Source organism: Tyto alba, unplaced genomic scaffold (assembly GCF_018691265.1).
Source record: "Tyto alba isolate M040663 unplaced genomic scaffold, T.alba_DEE_v4.0 Super-Scaffold_27, whole genome shotgun sequence".
NCBI lineage: Eukaryota > Metazoa > Chordata > Aves > Strigiformes > Tytonidae > Tyto > Tyto alba.
In genome coordinates this window covers 8,378,694-8,394,214 of record NW_024881301.1, presented here as the reverse complement: position 1 = coordinate 8,394,214, position 15,521 = coordinate 8,378,694, and the positions used below count along the sequence as shown (strand labels likewise).

General features: G+C 43.9%; 1 protein-coding gene across 4 annotated transcripts in view; it reads left to right on the top strand.

Annotated features, from left to right (window-relative positions):
- The first annotated feature begins 5,273 nt into the window (after positions 1-5,273).
- Positions 5,274-15,521, top strand: part of MIB1 (MIB E3 ubiquitin protein ligase 1) — an 81,942-nt gene continuing 71,694 nt past the window's right edge. For 3 of the 4 annotated variants that reach the window (XM_042797924.1, XM_042797923.1, XM_042797925.1), the window contains exon 1: positions 5,274-5,850. In XM_042797924.1, coding sequence (XP_042653858.1) covers positions 5,622-5,850 — 229 coding nt within the window. In that variant the 5' untranslated portion in view covers positions 5,274-5,621. The remainder of the gene's footprint in view (positions 5,851-15,521) is intronic. The other variant, XM_042797922.1, reaches the window with a different exon arrangement.

Below are 15,521 nucleotides of genomic sequence, written 5' to 3'. Positions count from 1 at the left end.
GGTAGAAACGGCTCTTTGGGCTCCTGCCTTATGGTAGTATATCGCGGTTTTGGCTCTGAAAGTTCCACAGTCTTCATAATAACCTCTATACCTATCGCTTTCACTTGTTCCAACACAAGCGGATGCCAGTGGGCTTGTGCCCGGGCATCACTATGCTGCCTTAATCCCATGAGGGCTTCCGTTCCCACCCCATATCTAGGGTCCTGCTGATCTAACTGCAAGTTTTTCACTGTCTATACATCAGCGCGCTGCCTCCAAATGTTGTGAAATACTGCATTTTGCACTGGCTGAAATATAATTTGCGCAAGTTGACTTATGTCCAAAGGGACCAGCTCATCAGTGGCTACCAAGTGTAATAATTGCATGACTGCAGAATTTAGACCATGTTGGGTAGCAGCCTTCTGTCAATCTTGTATTGCTTTCCAGGCAAATGCAACATGCTCATCGCCCTGGCCCTGTTGGGTGGCACAAATTACTGTAAACACCAGGGGCCCAGTAGACTCTTTTTGGACCGTAATGCGACTGTCTCACAATCCAGGTGTCTGGATAGCCTCGGCTAAGTCCCAATTCCCCTCCTCCATGGCTCGCTTCTTCATCTCCTTCCAAAAACTAGCAGGGTCTCTGGAGAGGACCATTATTTCGGAGGGAGGTAATGTCCAGGGCTGAGGAGGCCCACAGCATCTCCCTCCCTCTCATAAGGGTGTTTTCAAATCAGCTGGTTGGGGTTCCTCATCATCCCCCGGTCCTTCAGGTGGCAGGGGGGGTACACCTTGGGAACCTCCAAGTCTGTACCCACTTCCCCCACCACGCCTTCCATCTTCTCTGGTAGTGGAGGTGCAGAAGGTTCTGCCTGAGCCTTTTTGAGTCAATTTTGAGGGGGTGTCTTTTATATCAAGAAAGGGGTTTGCTGATCCCACGGCTATCGCCGTTTTTTCCAATCCATCCTTTGTGTCACTGTTGTTGTTATTAACTTTTTTGGTCCCATCTTGCTTTTGCTTAAGAGCTTTTAAGGTGTCTAATAATAATCGCCATGTAGATAAAAGTCCTAACACTTCCTTGTCACCCCGTGTTGCGCAGTCTATTAACTTTTCTCTTGTTTGCTCCCATACTGTTAAGATGAATGCCGTTTCAGTGGATGCTGGCACTCCATTACGTTTTCCCCATACCAGCATCCTCTGTAACATTAATTCGTCCATTTTCAGTCCCCACTTTTTCAATACTGCTTTCCATATGTTCAGCATACTAGCCTCCTCTTTCGTGTCACGCCCATGTTCCCAGTGGCTCACCTGGTACATTGGGTGTCAATTATCGGTCTGCAGACTTAGCAGCTCCACCGTTGCTCTCAGCTTCACCAGTCTCCATATCCACTGCACATCCAGCACTCAGCCTTTCTCAGTGTTCTGTTCGTCAGGGTCACCAATTATCACAGTCAAGACGGAAAAAAACTATGGTCGAGATGGACAAAACTACAAGACAGATTCTTCTTTAAAGCAAGTTAACACAAAACCCAAAAGCCTTTATTGCTCTCCTCCTCTGTTCCTTTATCCTTTTGCTACAGGGTGTACAGACTTTCCAGACCGCCTACTGACACGCCCCTTCATGTATGTGTTCATACATTGCATGTTCATGGAAATGAACCCTGGCTCTTGCCAGGGCGGAGAAGTTAATATGCATAAGCTCATCACGCAAGTGTAGTTAGATGAAAAATTCAAAAGTTTAGACTCGCAAGCTTTCTGGTATCTCTGTCCACCTACAACTAGCTCCAAGTATGGGGCTATTAGTTCTTCCGATGTGTCTCTTTTCTTATTGGTTCAAAGTCGTTATGCTTTCTTACTGCGGTCGATAAGCGTGCTCATCTTGCAGCTCCTCTTGTTCTTGTTTGCTCCCTCAGGAGTAGATTGGAATCCTTTCAAGGCCGAAGTCGTCCCTTCCCAGGGCCTCAGTCCAGCTGAGGTCCCCTACATCAATCCATGCAAATACTTACATTAGGATTCCCTGCTGGAGGGTGACCAAAAGACAAGCAGGCAGAGTTTAGGCAAGGAGCTGTCTGAAATGGCTTAGATGAACAGGGTCATAGGCTGAATGACCTCCAAAATCCTATTTCCTGTGACTCTGTGAGGGTTGTCTTACCCTCTTGGAGAGTAGTAGCTGCTCTTATAAAAAGCTAATAGACTTTCCAACAATAACAAGGAGTTTAAGGGAATGCCATTAGGTTATGCACAGAGCTGAATTCTGCACAAACCAGAGATCTTCCCTCATGGCCCCTTGTTGGTTTGCTCTAATATGGCATGAAGTAGTGGGGAAGACCATAATCACCAGCTGGAAGATGGTGTGACTCAGCAATATACATAATTTTGGGTAGCCAGAAGGGAACTTGTTCTGTAGTTCTTTTTGCACATCCAGATTCGTGCACTGAATGCATATTAATGATTCTTTGCAATTACAGGTGAGTACGTCTAAAGCACGGTGGGTTCCCCTCCTGCCTGTGATTTAATTGCTCTGTCATGACTACCAGAGGTATTCAAAGCCAGCACTGCCTCACAAGGCAGGCAGCAGTGGTTAATTACAACAGCAGTGTTCAGGTAAATAAGGCCTTTGGCAGATGAGCTTTGGTTGCTTCTGCTTCAGCAGTTTAAGGCATTACTGCTCTGCCAATTTGGCCTGGTGGTCTCCTCCAGTAACACAGATGGCAGGAAAGAATATAGGTCCCATACATCTGCTGGTGCTAGGTTTGAGGAGGGTTCTGAGTATGATTTCTAGATTGTAGACCCAGAAAACAAAGAAATAAACCTTCTACTAACTCCAGTAGTGAGGTTCTAGATGGCATTTTTCTCCACAATTTGAGGCCTGATAGATTAAATTACCTGGAGTGTGAGCACATGTTGGCTCTAAGGCTGTAAAATAGTCATTCTGTGTGATAAAGTCAGAGGGGCAAATGCAAGTTTAGGAGATGTGATAAAATCTCAGCCTTCATCAGGAGAAGAGAACAGTCCTGCTGAGGGACCAAAGACTCAACCAGAGACAACTGAAAACGCCGCATGCATTTATTCTGTGCAAAACCAACCAGCCAAAAAACTAACACCCTCTGTCTGCAAAAGGCCCTAGGCCAACAAGAGTTTTTCCAGTTGGAAAGTGAATATGGGTCCTTTCCTTAAGGTATTACTGTGTTTGGTTTCTCACTGCAAACAATATACTGATACACGCTTGGTTTTTGCAAGTAAATCATCTGATAGAAGAAGCAGGTGAATAGGAGAGGCAGGGGCCATTGGGATAGATGGAGCAGGAGTGGTCGGGAGGATTATTGGGAGAGAGGCCGCTCCAGGATAGTATCTGTCCACATGCAGACTCTCTGAATGTCTATAATTTAGAATATCTTAGAAAAATAACTGTCAAGGGATGAACTCTCCTGGAGAACAAATTCTGATCTCAGACTTGGTTGGTTTTCCTGGCACACATTTCCTCATTGCAAAAAGCATTTTTTACCCAACCCTATCAAGGAATAATAGAAAATGTGCTGTGGGTTATCCTTAGATATGCACTAACCTTGTACTTGCCTGTAACTATGAAAGCATGAAAAAGTAGAATAAGGCAAATGGGAATTATGACCATAGATAGAGCCTAGCTAGATCCTTTGATAGAAAGGGGAATTCTGCCATGTGTTATACATCTAATTTCAATTACATGTACCAAATGTAATTAGCTAGTAAAAGCTGTGGATAGCTTTTGTATGGGTAGAAGCATCTGCAAGAAAACCCAAACTGCCTGGCAACTGTATGCTTTCCTAGGGTGGTATCTGTTAGCGTTTTGAGGTTTCCACTGCAGAAGCAGAAATCAGACACTGCTTGGCAGTGCCTATTGTCAGGACACAATTTCATGTTTAAGGCGACATTCTTCAGTCTTAGCATGGGTTAGGAAGGAACGAATTACATGAGGAATGTGGTGGTAATCTGGTGGTTACATGTTCACATTATTCTCCTCTGCTATCCATATTGTGAGGAAACTACACAAAAGAAGTCAGGAAATGATCTCATAGACTCTTCTAGCCATACTAATAACCACAAAGGTGGAAGGAAGCACAGAGACGGTAAAAATACCCAGGACACAAGGGTAGATGGGCTGCTTTTTAACAGCCATTTCCCTGTGGACTAAGAAATGATATTCTTTTGCCTGGTTCAGACTTGTCTGCCCTTTAAGATAGATGCTTTAAAAAAGTCAACACAGAGAGACAAGAACAATTCCAGGACTGTTTTTTAAATGAAGAATTGTATTCTGTATAAGATTACACAGAATGTGTGGAGTTAAAGGAAATCCTTGAATAATGTGAGAGGGAATATCCTTCATTCTTACTTACGGAGAGGGTAGTTTATGAGGAATTGTATTTAGGTATGTCCTCTACAAGGGATATCCTGAGGTGGGAAGGGTGGGTGAAGGTACAGATTCCCCCACTTTGTCGACTGGATCACCTGAATACCAGCCAGAAAAGCTCCTGGGCTACCTAAGTTTATTTTGTATCGTGTATATAGACTTGCTTTCCAGGTGAGTGCAGCCCCACTAGTCTCACCTCAACAGCGTGCAAGACTCACGTTCACAGTTTGTGAGGGAAAAAAAAAAAAAAAAAGAAAAAAAAAGAAAAAAAAAAAATGTCAGGGCACAGAAGTAACTAAAAACCGGGGAAAACACACTACAGGTTTACCTAAGCCATACCGCGTAAGCCTTAGCTGATACAATTTCCCTTGGGAAGGCTGGCGACCGTAGGAGCGCCCTCCCCGCCGCTGCCGCCAAAACCACCTCAGCGCCGGGCGGGGCGGGGCCGCTGCCCTCTGGGGACTCGGCGGCGCCCGCACAGGGAACCGCCAGCCTGGCGGCTCGCAAGAGCCTCGAGTCGCTCTGCCGACAGAAGTAAATCAACAGTCGATCCCCGCTCCCTCCTCTGCTTCCTCCCGTTTCCACCGGCGCAGGCCGGCGGCCGGTTGGGGGAAGGGAGGGGGCGGCGGCGCCGGGGCACCGGCCGCGCCGTGCACCGCCCACCCCGGCCCTACAGGGGGGGCTCGAGCGCCGCCCCACCCCGCCCCGCCCCGCCCCGTCCGAGCGGTGCTGCGGCTGCGCAGAGGCGCCGGGACCACGCGCATGCGCAGCGCCGGGGCGGGGCGGGGCGGGGGGCGGCCGCCGGTCTCCCTGGTGCTGCCGCCGTCGCGGCTGCAGTTCCCGGATGTAGTGGCGGGCGCGCGGGGCCGGCGGTGGCTTGCCGCTGCGGGCGGGGCGGGGGGGGGGGGGGGGAGGGCAGCGCCGGGGGCGCGGGGGAGGGCAGCGCCGGGGGCGCGGGGGATGGGTGCCTAGGTAGGTAGGAAGGAAGCGAGCGAGCGGCGAGCGAGAAGAGTCGGCGGGGGGCTCCCGCCGCTCCGGCCGCGTCCCCCGGCCCGTCCGCAGGGTCCTTTCCCTCCGCCGCTCACCGTCGCGCCAGGATCGCCCCTCTCCCTCCCTCGCCGCGCCGGCACCCGCGGGCCGTGCCCTCCCTCCCCGCGCCCCAGGCGGCCGTCCCCATCGAGCTCCCCCCTCGCCGCCTGCGGGCTGCGCGCCCCCTCCAGCCGCCGCGGGGCCCGGGCCCGCGGGGCGCCGCCGGGATGAGCAGCTCTCGGAACAACCGGGTGATGGTGGAGGGAGTCGGGGCCCGGGTGGTCCGGGGCCCGGACTGGAAGTGGGGGAAGCAGGATGGCGGCGAGGGCCATGTGGGCACCGTCCGCAGCTTCGAAAGCCCCGAGGAGGTGGTCGTGGTGTGGGACAACGGCACCGCCGCCAACTACCGCTGCTCCGGGGCCTACGACCTCCGCATCCTCGACAGCGCGCCCACCGGTGAGAGGCGGCCGCGGGGGGTGTGGGGGGCAGCACCCGGGGGTCCCCACAGCGGGGTGTGAGGGTCGGGTGCCCGTCCCTGGGGACGAATTGCTCCTGTTCTTTCCCTTTTCGGGGTATGCCTTGCCTTCTCGTTGGTTTTTTTTTTTTGTTTTTTTGTTTTTTTTTTTTTTGAGGCGGGGGGGGGGGGGAAGTCAGCTACCCTCCCCCTTCCCTTCGCATGGCCGCGCGTGGGTGTCTTTATGTGTGCGTGCGTTTGTATATGCACAAGGTAACTTAGGGTAAATACACAGTGTGTGGCCGTGGGGAGGGGAGAAGTTGTCCTGGGACCTTTAAATTGGGGTAGACAAAGCAAAAGTGATCTGCCATAGAGAGAGGGCTCCCGGTGTGCTGGGGGGAGGGGGGAGTGTGTGCAGTGTAGGGAGGGAACCGAGAGGATGGTACCTCAGGGTTTTGTTTTTTATCTTCTTCCCCCCCTCCCCCCCGAATCTATATTTCAGAGCTGTTTTGTAAAATGGTGACAGATATTCTGAGTCAAGTATAGGGAGGATTGCAGAAAAGAGGTGTAGTGCCTTTTTGGTAAAGGATACATTAAGTGGTTGAAATACTGTTTTGTCTTGTAATATGTACCGTTGCCTTTTATCTGTTTTGCCAGACCTGCTGTAAAATAGTGTAGGTACTGGAAAAAAAATGCATTCATTCATTCTTTTAATTACTTGGCTGCTTGATATTTATGCTTCAAATTCAGTCAGTTTGGACAATGGATTTAGATCTGCACTGACATTATGCGGCAGTGTTAGTGTTGCAAACACTGCAGGGAAGTGTTCATTTTAGCACCTGTTTTTACAGTGAAAATTCACAAAGAAAAATATATTCTTTAGTTTCATCAGAAATATAGTGTTGGTTTTGAGCTGGGCAGGATTGCCTCAATAATGAGGTGATTGGACCGATTTGTTGGGGTACTTAGATGTACTGTTTTTGTAACGTGTCTTTCATTTAGAAATATGATGGAGAGGAGAGACCATCTTTGAGCCAGCTATGTGAAGGGTTACAGGAAGGAAAATTATAGCAGTGGGTTGAAGCTAACAGACTTTTGAAGAGACAGAATGATGGAATTCATTCTAATTAATTAAAAGAATGTTGCTAAGAAGAAAACCCCAACCACCACACATTGCACCATGAACCTTTGAGATGGATTGATTTTTTTCTGTCTGGGTACCTTCCTCTCCCCTGGTGTCATGGCTGTTTTTTTGTTGTTGTTTTGGAGGGTAGATGTTATTAAAATTGCTGCAAATAATTTTGAAATGGACCTTAGAACAAGAAGTTAAGAGTAGTCTTTCAAGTTTTCAGTCATTGTCTTGCAGATGTTTATGCTTTGAAACTTTACCTGCATTTGATGTCCTGTAGAAACCAGTGGGACTACTTCTGCTTAAAACTGAAGTGTATGCATGTGTTGAATATGAGCCTTGAATGCTCATCATTCTTGCTCTGCTTGATATATTTGCAAGCTGACAGTATCCTGTTAACTGCATCTAGGAGCCCAGACTTAATACTCAGTTTTAAGTCCCGTTGTTTTTTTTTTTTTTTTTTTTTGGTGGTTGTTTTTTTTCTTTTTACTGCTTTATTCCTTCTAATTTTCAGTTATGTTTAATCTTTTATATTAGAATTTTAATTTCTGCTTCAGGTAGTACTGTGTGTTTCTGTGGAAAAAACTCAATGACATTGATGTTTTCAGGCTTTGCAAAATGCTATTTTTCTCCCTGAGGTTTTTGGCCAAGGCGTGCATCATCCTCTTGGAACTGCTGCATGGAACTACCCAGGGTTGATTTTTGTTAAGGGGAGTTACTATTGAGGTCATGGTTCCCTGGAGATAGGAAGAGTAAAAATCTATGAAGTAGTAGCAGCAAAAGGGCAAAGTTCATGGAAATAGGATGCTGTCAATTTGGACCGAAATCTTGTTTTTACTGATTCACTTCATATTGGGCAAATCACTTTTCTTCAGTTTTCCACCTTTTTGTAATTACTTATTTTCCTCCACGGTAGCGACAATCCATTGTTTAGTGTAAGAGAGTCTCACTTTGAATGATAGTTTGATACTATCTCTAGGGACATTTAGATAATGTTTATATAAACAGTTACAGGAAAAGTGGGATTAGGTGACATAAATTTCTTATGGTAGTATTAATAATGATGCTGTTGAGCAAGGAAATATTATAAAACATGGGATGGCTTTTGGTTTGTTTGCACAGTGTTAAATCATGGTTCTTACAGTTTAAAATGTTTAAAATGAAAAAAATGTCTCTGGTTCATATATTTACAGTCACAACATGATTGTAAATTTGTAGTGAGAATTAATATAAAACTATTAGCAGTAGAAAGCAAAATTAAAATACTTATTGCGGGGAGTTCTTTTTATTAGGTATTCAAAACCAGACTTGCTGTATGTTCTTAAAAGTGGTGCTTGCAGCCAGAGTTGCTGCTTTGAAGAGTTTGAGGCCTGTGCAGCCAGAAACAGTAGTGATGCATCAGGAACCCATTGTGTTACAGAAGTAATGTGTGAAGCTCATTCTATTAAAAGAAAAAAACAACCCAACAAACAACAAAACCCGAGTTTGATATATGTATGTGCCTTCCCTTTGATGCCAGAACAATGCTTCATAGACTTAATGATGTACTACTGTTCTTGTATTTTAATGGTTGTAGGCTGTTGTTACCAGCATTGTGAGCCTATGTTAACTTTTTATAAAAACTTAAAATTCCAGTACTGAGATTTTAGGATGGTGGTCTTTAAAATAAAAAACTCATTCATGATTTACGTGAATTATCTCTTATAAGCTGTTTCTTTCAGGTGTAGTCATCTGGGTAATGAATGGTCCGTAATACGAAGTTTTGTTTTGTTTTTCAGTTATGCCTACTAGGCTAGCTGTATTGGCTGCCCATTGGTGATCATATTTACATTGGCCAGCATTTCTTCAACTGTAATTTTCTTCACGGTAATTGAGAGGGATTAGTAAACTAAGAATCTGAAAAGAAACTAAATTTCAGTTAGAAGAAAGGAAACTTCGGTTAGGGCCTTTATAGTGGGCTTCTAAATGGAGTAAGTGGTGGGATGTGGTACATTGGCAATGCAGTGTGGTTGCTTGATTACTTTCAGATAAATCCTGGTCTTTCTGTAAAGTGGCTTTTTGCCAGGATCTAGGAGTCTTGGGAGTCCCCTTTTTCTGATAGTGTTGTGGGAAAGAAACAGAAGGGAGTAGTTTTCCGAGTTGCTGAACAGAAGCTAAAAGTATATAAACACAAGCTTTATATTTAGAAACGAAGGCAGCCTTTTGCCAAAGGTAAAGGCCATACAGTAGCATGTTTGTAGAGGGCACTCCTGACTGTGTTCACATAATACTCATGATCATTACAGAAACTTTCTGTGTTTATTCTCTTTCTGAAGATTTGCTTTCTACAAAGCTTAAGCTAAAATTGTTTGTCCTCTATTTCCTCTTTTATATGGTTGGTTCAAAGTAACAATGTTATTTTCCTGCTGAAAATATTTACCCAGTTGTGTTTGAATAAGGGGAGGTGGTGGAGGGGCTGGGGTCAGGAAATGGAATCTTGATGTGGAATTATTCTGCAGCTAGAGCGAGCATCTGTGCAGCATGGAAGGCTCTATGCGTTATATTTTGCTGAAAATTTAGGTGTTGTCTCTTGAAGATCTGAGTGGCTTTCTGTATTTGTATTTATAGTTTTCTGTAACTTGAAAAGTTGCATAAATCATCGTCACACGTGTTTTGGAACATTTTAAAAGGTAGACCGCCTGGGATGATTTATCGTACATATTTGTTTCTTTGTTCTTGCTTTTAGCGCATCAAGTGTAACGTAAGGTAAATTGTCTTCGTCGAGATTTTTTAGTGGCTATTTGTAAATACTTACAGAACCCCTCGCAAGTTAAAAAAAAAAAAATCTAATAGCTTCATGAACAGTGGTACTTGGGAAGCCTGGGGTTTTTTGTATAAACATGTTCTTTGTTCTTCCTGCCCTTCCCCCATGTCTCCTACACAATAATCCTCTCCCTCCTCATGTATCTTGTGATACCCTTACCAGATAGGACACATGCTTTGGCAAGTCTGGCATCTCTTGTCTTTAATAATTGGTCAGCTGGCTGCTGCCAAACAAGGTATTTAATAGATGGGTAGTGTGTGTGAGGACACTGATCTGAGTTTTCACATGATTTGTTGGAATCTGGTTAATCTCTATGAATTCTTTGTTTTCAGTTTGCCTGGAGTTTGGCCATAGTGTAAAAATTATAGTGGAAGAATGGGAAGAACAAAACATGGCTATTGTTTTTTAAATTGGAGTGCAAATGAATCAGTTTTCTAAGTAGTTTGTGGTATCCCTTTCCTGATGGTAGAATTATCATATGATATGAAAGGATTTTGACTTATTAGAGTTTCATAGAGAATAACGAGTCCATTGAAAACCAGATTTTGCTGGTTCCAAGAAGCAGTTGAAATCACTGACTTCTGCTGTGCTTAACAGCTAGTGGTATGGATACCCCTTGTACATCTGTATATTGCCACCTGATTATCTTTAGTACAAAAGAGATGTTCATAACAAATTCAAATAGCAGCTTGAGCAACACTGCTTCTGTTTCACAGCTTTAAGAGTGAACATGGGTTTTAAAAACTTGTAGGCAAAGGCTGTAAAATTGATGTGTAAATGAGTGGTGACAGAGGAACGGTGGGTTAGATAATCCAGGGAAGATTTGGGAATAGATGACAAAAGTAAAAGTAACCGTGGCAGGGACATAAAGGTAGGAAACTAATACAAAATGCAAGTAGTAAAAACACTAATGACAAGTGGAGATCAGGAATACTGGATTTTATGGTGTACTAAGGTTGGAGGGACATTAGGAAGTGGCAGCTATTTAAAAGTAACTAGACATGGTGAAAGTACCCTTTTCATTACCTGGTTTCTTTTGTTTTTTCAGTGCAGTATGGAGGATGATACAATATTTGTTTCCTTTTGAAATAGCCTGCTGCTATGAAATTTTGAAGAATATTCAGAGGTTTAATTATTGCACTATTTCATTTTAGAGATCTAAAGTGCTCTTCTGGTTCACTGCTGGCCAGCTGCAGGACTGATGTTTGAATTCTGAAGTTTTTGTGGCACTTTAATGCATTCCAGTAGTTTAATTAAGGCATTCTTTCCTAATATAAATTTTGTAAAATTTGTGGTTTTCAGCCTTTCTTAAACAGCCTTCCTTTCAAAGAGTGGAAGAGGCTTATGTTGACCAATACAGATTGTACTTGGGTTAGGATTTCAGTTTGGCTCCAGAGCCTCCACTTGACCCAGTCTCCTGATTGTTCCTGTACTGTGCTTTGATTTATATCATGAGGTGGTTTTGGAGCACACAAACTGGTTTACTTTTTGGTGAAAGTAAATTGAAATATGTAATCTCAAAGCCAGTGAGCATTCAGTCCACTGGGCTAGAGCAGAGCTAGTCTGAAACATAAGAAAAAATGCCTCCCCTCCTTCCTGCCCCGCAAATGTGTGTAGAGCAGACATCAGGTCCTCGGTACTCAGTTTTGGTGAGTAGATGGTGATGTGTAGAAGGACACCACAGTGATGCAGGTTTCCCCATAACTGACCATAACTCCCCAGTCTCCATCGTCACTGAAATTTCTTCACTGAAAGGGTTGTCAGGCATTGGAACAGGCTGTCCAGGGAAGTCACTGAGTCACCACCCCTGCAGGTATTTAAAAGACATGTAGACATGGCACTGAGGGACGTAGTTTGGTGGTGTACTTGGTAGCGTTAGGTTAATGGTTGGACTCAGTGATCTTAGGGGTCTTTTCCAACAGAAGTGGTTCTATGATTATCTCCCCTGGAGAGAAGCAAGGAGATAGAAGAGTTGGGAATGAAGGACTGAAGTTGCATCTGGGAAGAAGGGGAGTGTAGGGAGGAGGTCTTTCTCACCATCCTCTCTTTTTTTTTTTTTAAGTGGCTATAAATTTAATTTTCCCCAAGTCTGCTTTGCCTGTGATGGTAATTGGTAAGTGATCCTACTTTCAACCTGTGAGCCTTTTCATTTTATTTTGACTCCCCGTTCTGTTGAGGAGGGAGAGAGAGAGCGGTTGGGTGGGCATCCAACAGCCAGCCAAAGTCAACCCACCATACTTGTGCACCTATAGTATCTAGTTCAACTTAAAAAAAGAAATTGAATTATTCTTTCAACCTTCTTTAAAACATACTATTGATTTAAATAGTTCATTTTGTTTCTGTTATGAACGTGAATAAGAGTTTAGCTATCACATTTTGTGATACAGTAGCAGCACCTTGGTTTACCATCTTTTTTTTAAAAAGATGAAGTTAAAACTCTCCCTTAGTCCACTGTCACCAGAGGCATACAAATCTACTTCTTCCTCCAGATCTCTAGTGCAGTGGTTCAACGCTCTGTAACAGGATTACTTGCCTGCTCCTGCCCTGCAATGCTTTGTTTGTTGTGCCAGCAGTGTTCTGAATGGGATTGGGAAACCAATCCAGCTGAATATTCTTCCTCCTGGCTGTTTTCCAGCCGTGTATGTTTCTTGATCCAGTTTACAGCTCAGCTCTGCAAAAACCTTTTGCTGGCATAGCGGAAAGAATGGAGCAGCATGGTCAGGTGAGGCATTCAGTGAAGTGGGTGTTGCTGCTGGAATCATGTGTCAGGGAATGGATGAAGAAAGGCTATATCTACTGAGGTGGTGTGTGGGGATCAGTGAGATAGAGACGTGACTCTCTTGATCAGAGACTCCAAATACAGACATTTACTGTTCTCTTTTAAGTCTCAGACGCTATAGTTAGTAAAGTGACTTTTGAGTCAAATACAGTTTGTTTTTTTTTTTTTTCTTGATCTTCCTAAGGAAGTTTTTCTGAGTTTTTCCACAGCAGCTTTTGCCTTAATGGCTAGAAATATTTAGTTTTTATTTAAGTTTATTGTGAGATGACCAAGTTCTGTATTACATGAGTCCTGATTATACCTCTCTTTCGCATTCTTCCCTGCTGTTTAGACAGATTGAAGAATCTTGCAGCATTTAATTCCTTGGTCCTTTTACACCCAGAATATAAATGTGATCCTTGGCAAGCTTCTTTCCTAAAGTGCGGCAACTGTTAAAAAAAAAATCCAAAGATGTGTATTTTCTCTGTTTCTATGTGAAATACCAATTTAGCAATCAATTTTTTAAAAAAAAAAAATACCATCCTTCAACTCCAAGCACCATAACTAGTTAGATTTTTTTTTTTTTTAAGTAAGGCAACAAAACACTGACAGGTTATCCGTGTTCTTGAAATGCACCTGCTCTCGAAGGCTAACAAAAAAACAGTAAAATGGTTCGATACAGTTCATAGCAGTGAGGCAGCCACCACAAGATCATAGCTAATACTATCTTATTGAGTGTTACAGGTAACCAACGGATACCAGACGTTAAAGTCCTAGTGTACGTGACAAGATATATCGCTTTCTCTTTGATGTTAACCCACCGTGTTGGGAATAAGGTCATCAGTGGAGTTGTGGGGGGCACAAAATGTATGGATGTTTTCCAAGTTCTTGTTTTGTAGGAAAACTGCATTTTTAGTTGTTGTTGCCAGGCAGCAAATACTTTTTAAATGTAGAAGGCTAGTTAAAAAGAACTATTCTGGTATATGAGGTGTGTTGTCTGGCAGTTGGAGTTGGCAAATAACATTATGGGTTATAGGACTTGACTGAGCTAGACCTTCAAAATTTCAGCACAGACTTTGTGGTTAAAGTATGGATGCTGCCTTAGTCATGAACCACAGCAGGAATTACAGTGATCATTTAGTACAACATCAGCAGTTTCAGGGTTTTTTGTTGTCACCGAAGGCTTTGACTGCCCTGAAGAGCTGCTCAGATCTCTGTGGAGTTATGTGCAGTCTTTGCTACAAATGTGTTACCTTTCTCTAGCCTTATCTAAATATCTATTCCAGTGTTCTTGCATCAGAAAATTTTTTTAGTCATGAGGCCAGAAATCTTCCTAAATACGTCTGTAATCAAGTCTGGAAGAGGGTGGGGTGAGGAGCTTGCTTAGTTAAGAGACATGAACACGAGATGATTTTGCTGGCATTCAGAGGGACCTTGACAGGCTGGAGAAATGGGCCAACAGCAATCTCATGTAATTCAACAAAGGGAAAAGCTGAACCCTGCACCTGAGAAGGAGTAACCTCTGCACCAGTACAAGCTGGGGATAACTGGCTGGAGAGCAGCTATACAGGAAAGGACCTGAGTGTCCCAGTGGACAACCAAGTGAATATGAGCCAGCAATGTGCCCTTATGGCAATGAAGGCCAGTGATATCCTCGGCTGTGTTAGGAGGAGTGTTGCCAGCAGGTTGAGTGAGGTGATCCTTCCCCTCAGTGCTGGTGAGGACGTACCTGGATTAATGGAATCCAGTTCTGGGGTCCCCAGTGCAAGAGAGGTGGACGTACTGAGTGTGTCAAGTGAAGGGCTGCAAATGTGTTTTAAGGGATCTTAGGGCATCTGATATGAGGAGAGGCTAAGGGATGTGGTGGTGTTTAGCCTGGAGAAGAGAAGGCTCAGGAGGATCTTAAGAGTATAAATACCTGATAGAGGTTGTAAAGAGGGTGGAGGCAGGCTCTTTTCAGTGGTGTGAAGTGACAGGTCAATAGTCAGTGGGCACAAATTGTAGTACAGAATGTTCCACTTAAGCATAAGAAGAAACAGTTTTGCTGTAGGGATGATTGAACACTGGAACAGGCTGTGTTGTGGTGTCTGCCTTCTTGGAGGTGCTCAAAACCTGGCTGGATATGGTCCTGGGTAGCCAGCTCTAGTTTACCTTGCTTTGAGCAGTGGTGGTTGGAGAAGACAATCTCCAGTGGTTACTTCCAACCTCAGCTTTTACGTGATTCTGTGAAATGATCAGACAAGAAGGCATTTCCTTCAGTTTTGCCTTTCCAACTGCTGATTTTTCTTCACTATGGGTGGATCAGCTGTTGGACACAAGTGACTAATAGGTTTATAGTGAGTTTGGCAGTCATTTCTGAAAGCATTCCTTCTGGAGGGGACAAAACCTGTTCATTTTCCTCACTAATTTGAGTGATCTTGTGTTTTGCCTATTTTTTCTTAAGGGTGAATGACTGGGAAAACTCTGTTACTCCAGCCTTGTAGTGCTCATTTTTATCTTGTGCTACAGACTGAATACCAATGCTTCTCTATTCTATTGCTCAATTTTTTCCAAACAGCAGCAGATTTTTTTTTTCCAAATAAACTTGTGGCTGTTCATGGTATTCAGAATGCATGGATGGAAACTGTCTGTGACTGATCACTTTCACTCTGCCTTAGCTTGGCAAAGCTGTAGGAGTAAGTAGTCTTGAGAACTCGGTTTTTGTGGAAGGCTGGGCAGAGAACATGCTGGTGGGTTACATATGGTATGTCTTTGTCACATTCTTTTCAAAAAACACCAACATATAAAGCACTAAAACTCTTCAAAAAAGGTAACAGGTTTTCATGATGCTGATTGCGTCTACCTAAGAGAGCTTAACTTTTTCCTATATAAAAAAGAATAGAGATAAGCACTTGCCTTTTCCACTGTACAAAATGTGTAAGTCAAACCAATGATTTTCAAACTGTCATGAACAGAGTAGTCTTTGTGGAATAACATGTGTTAA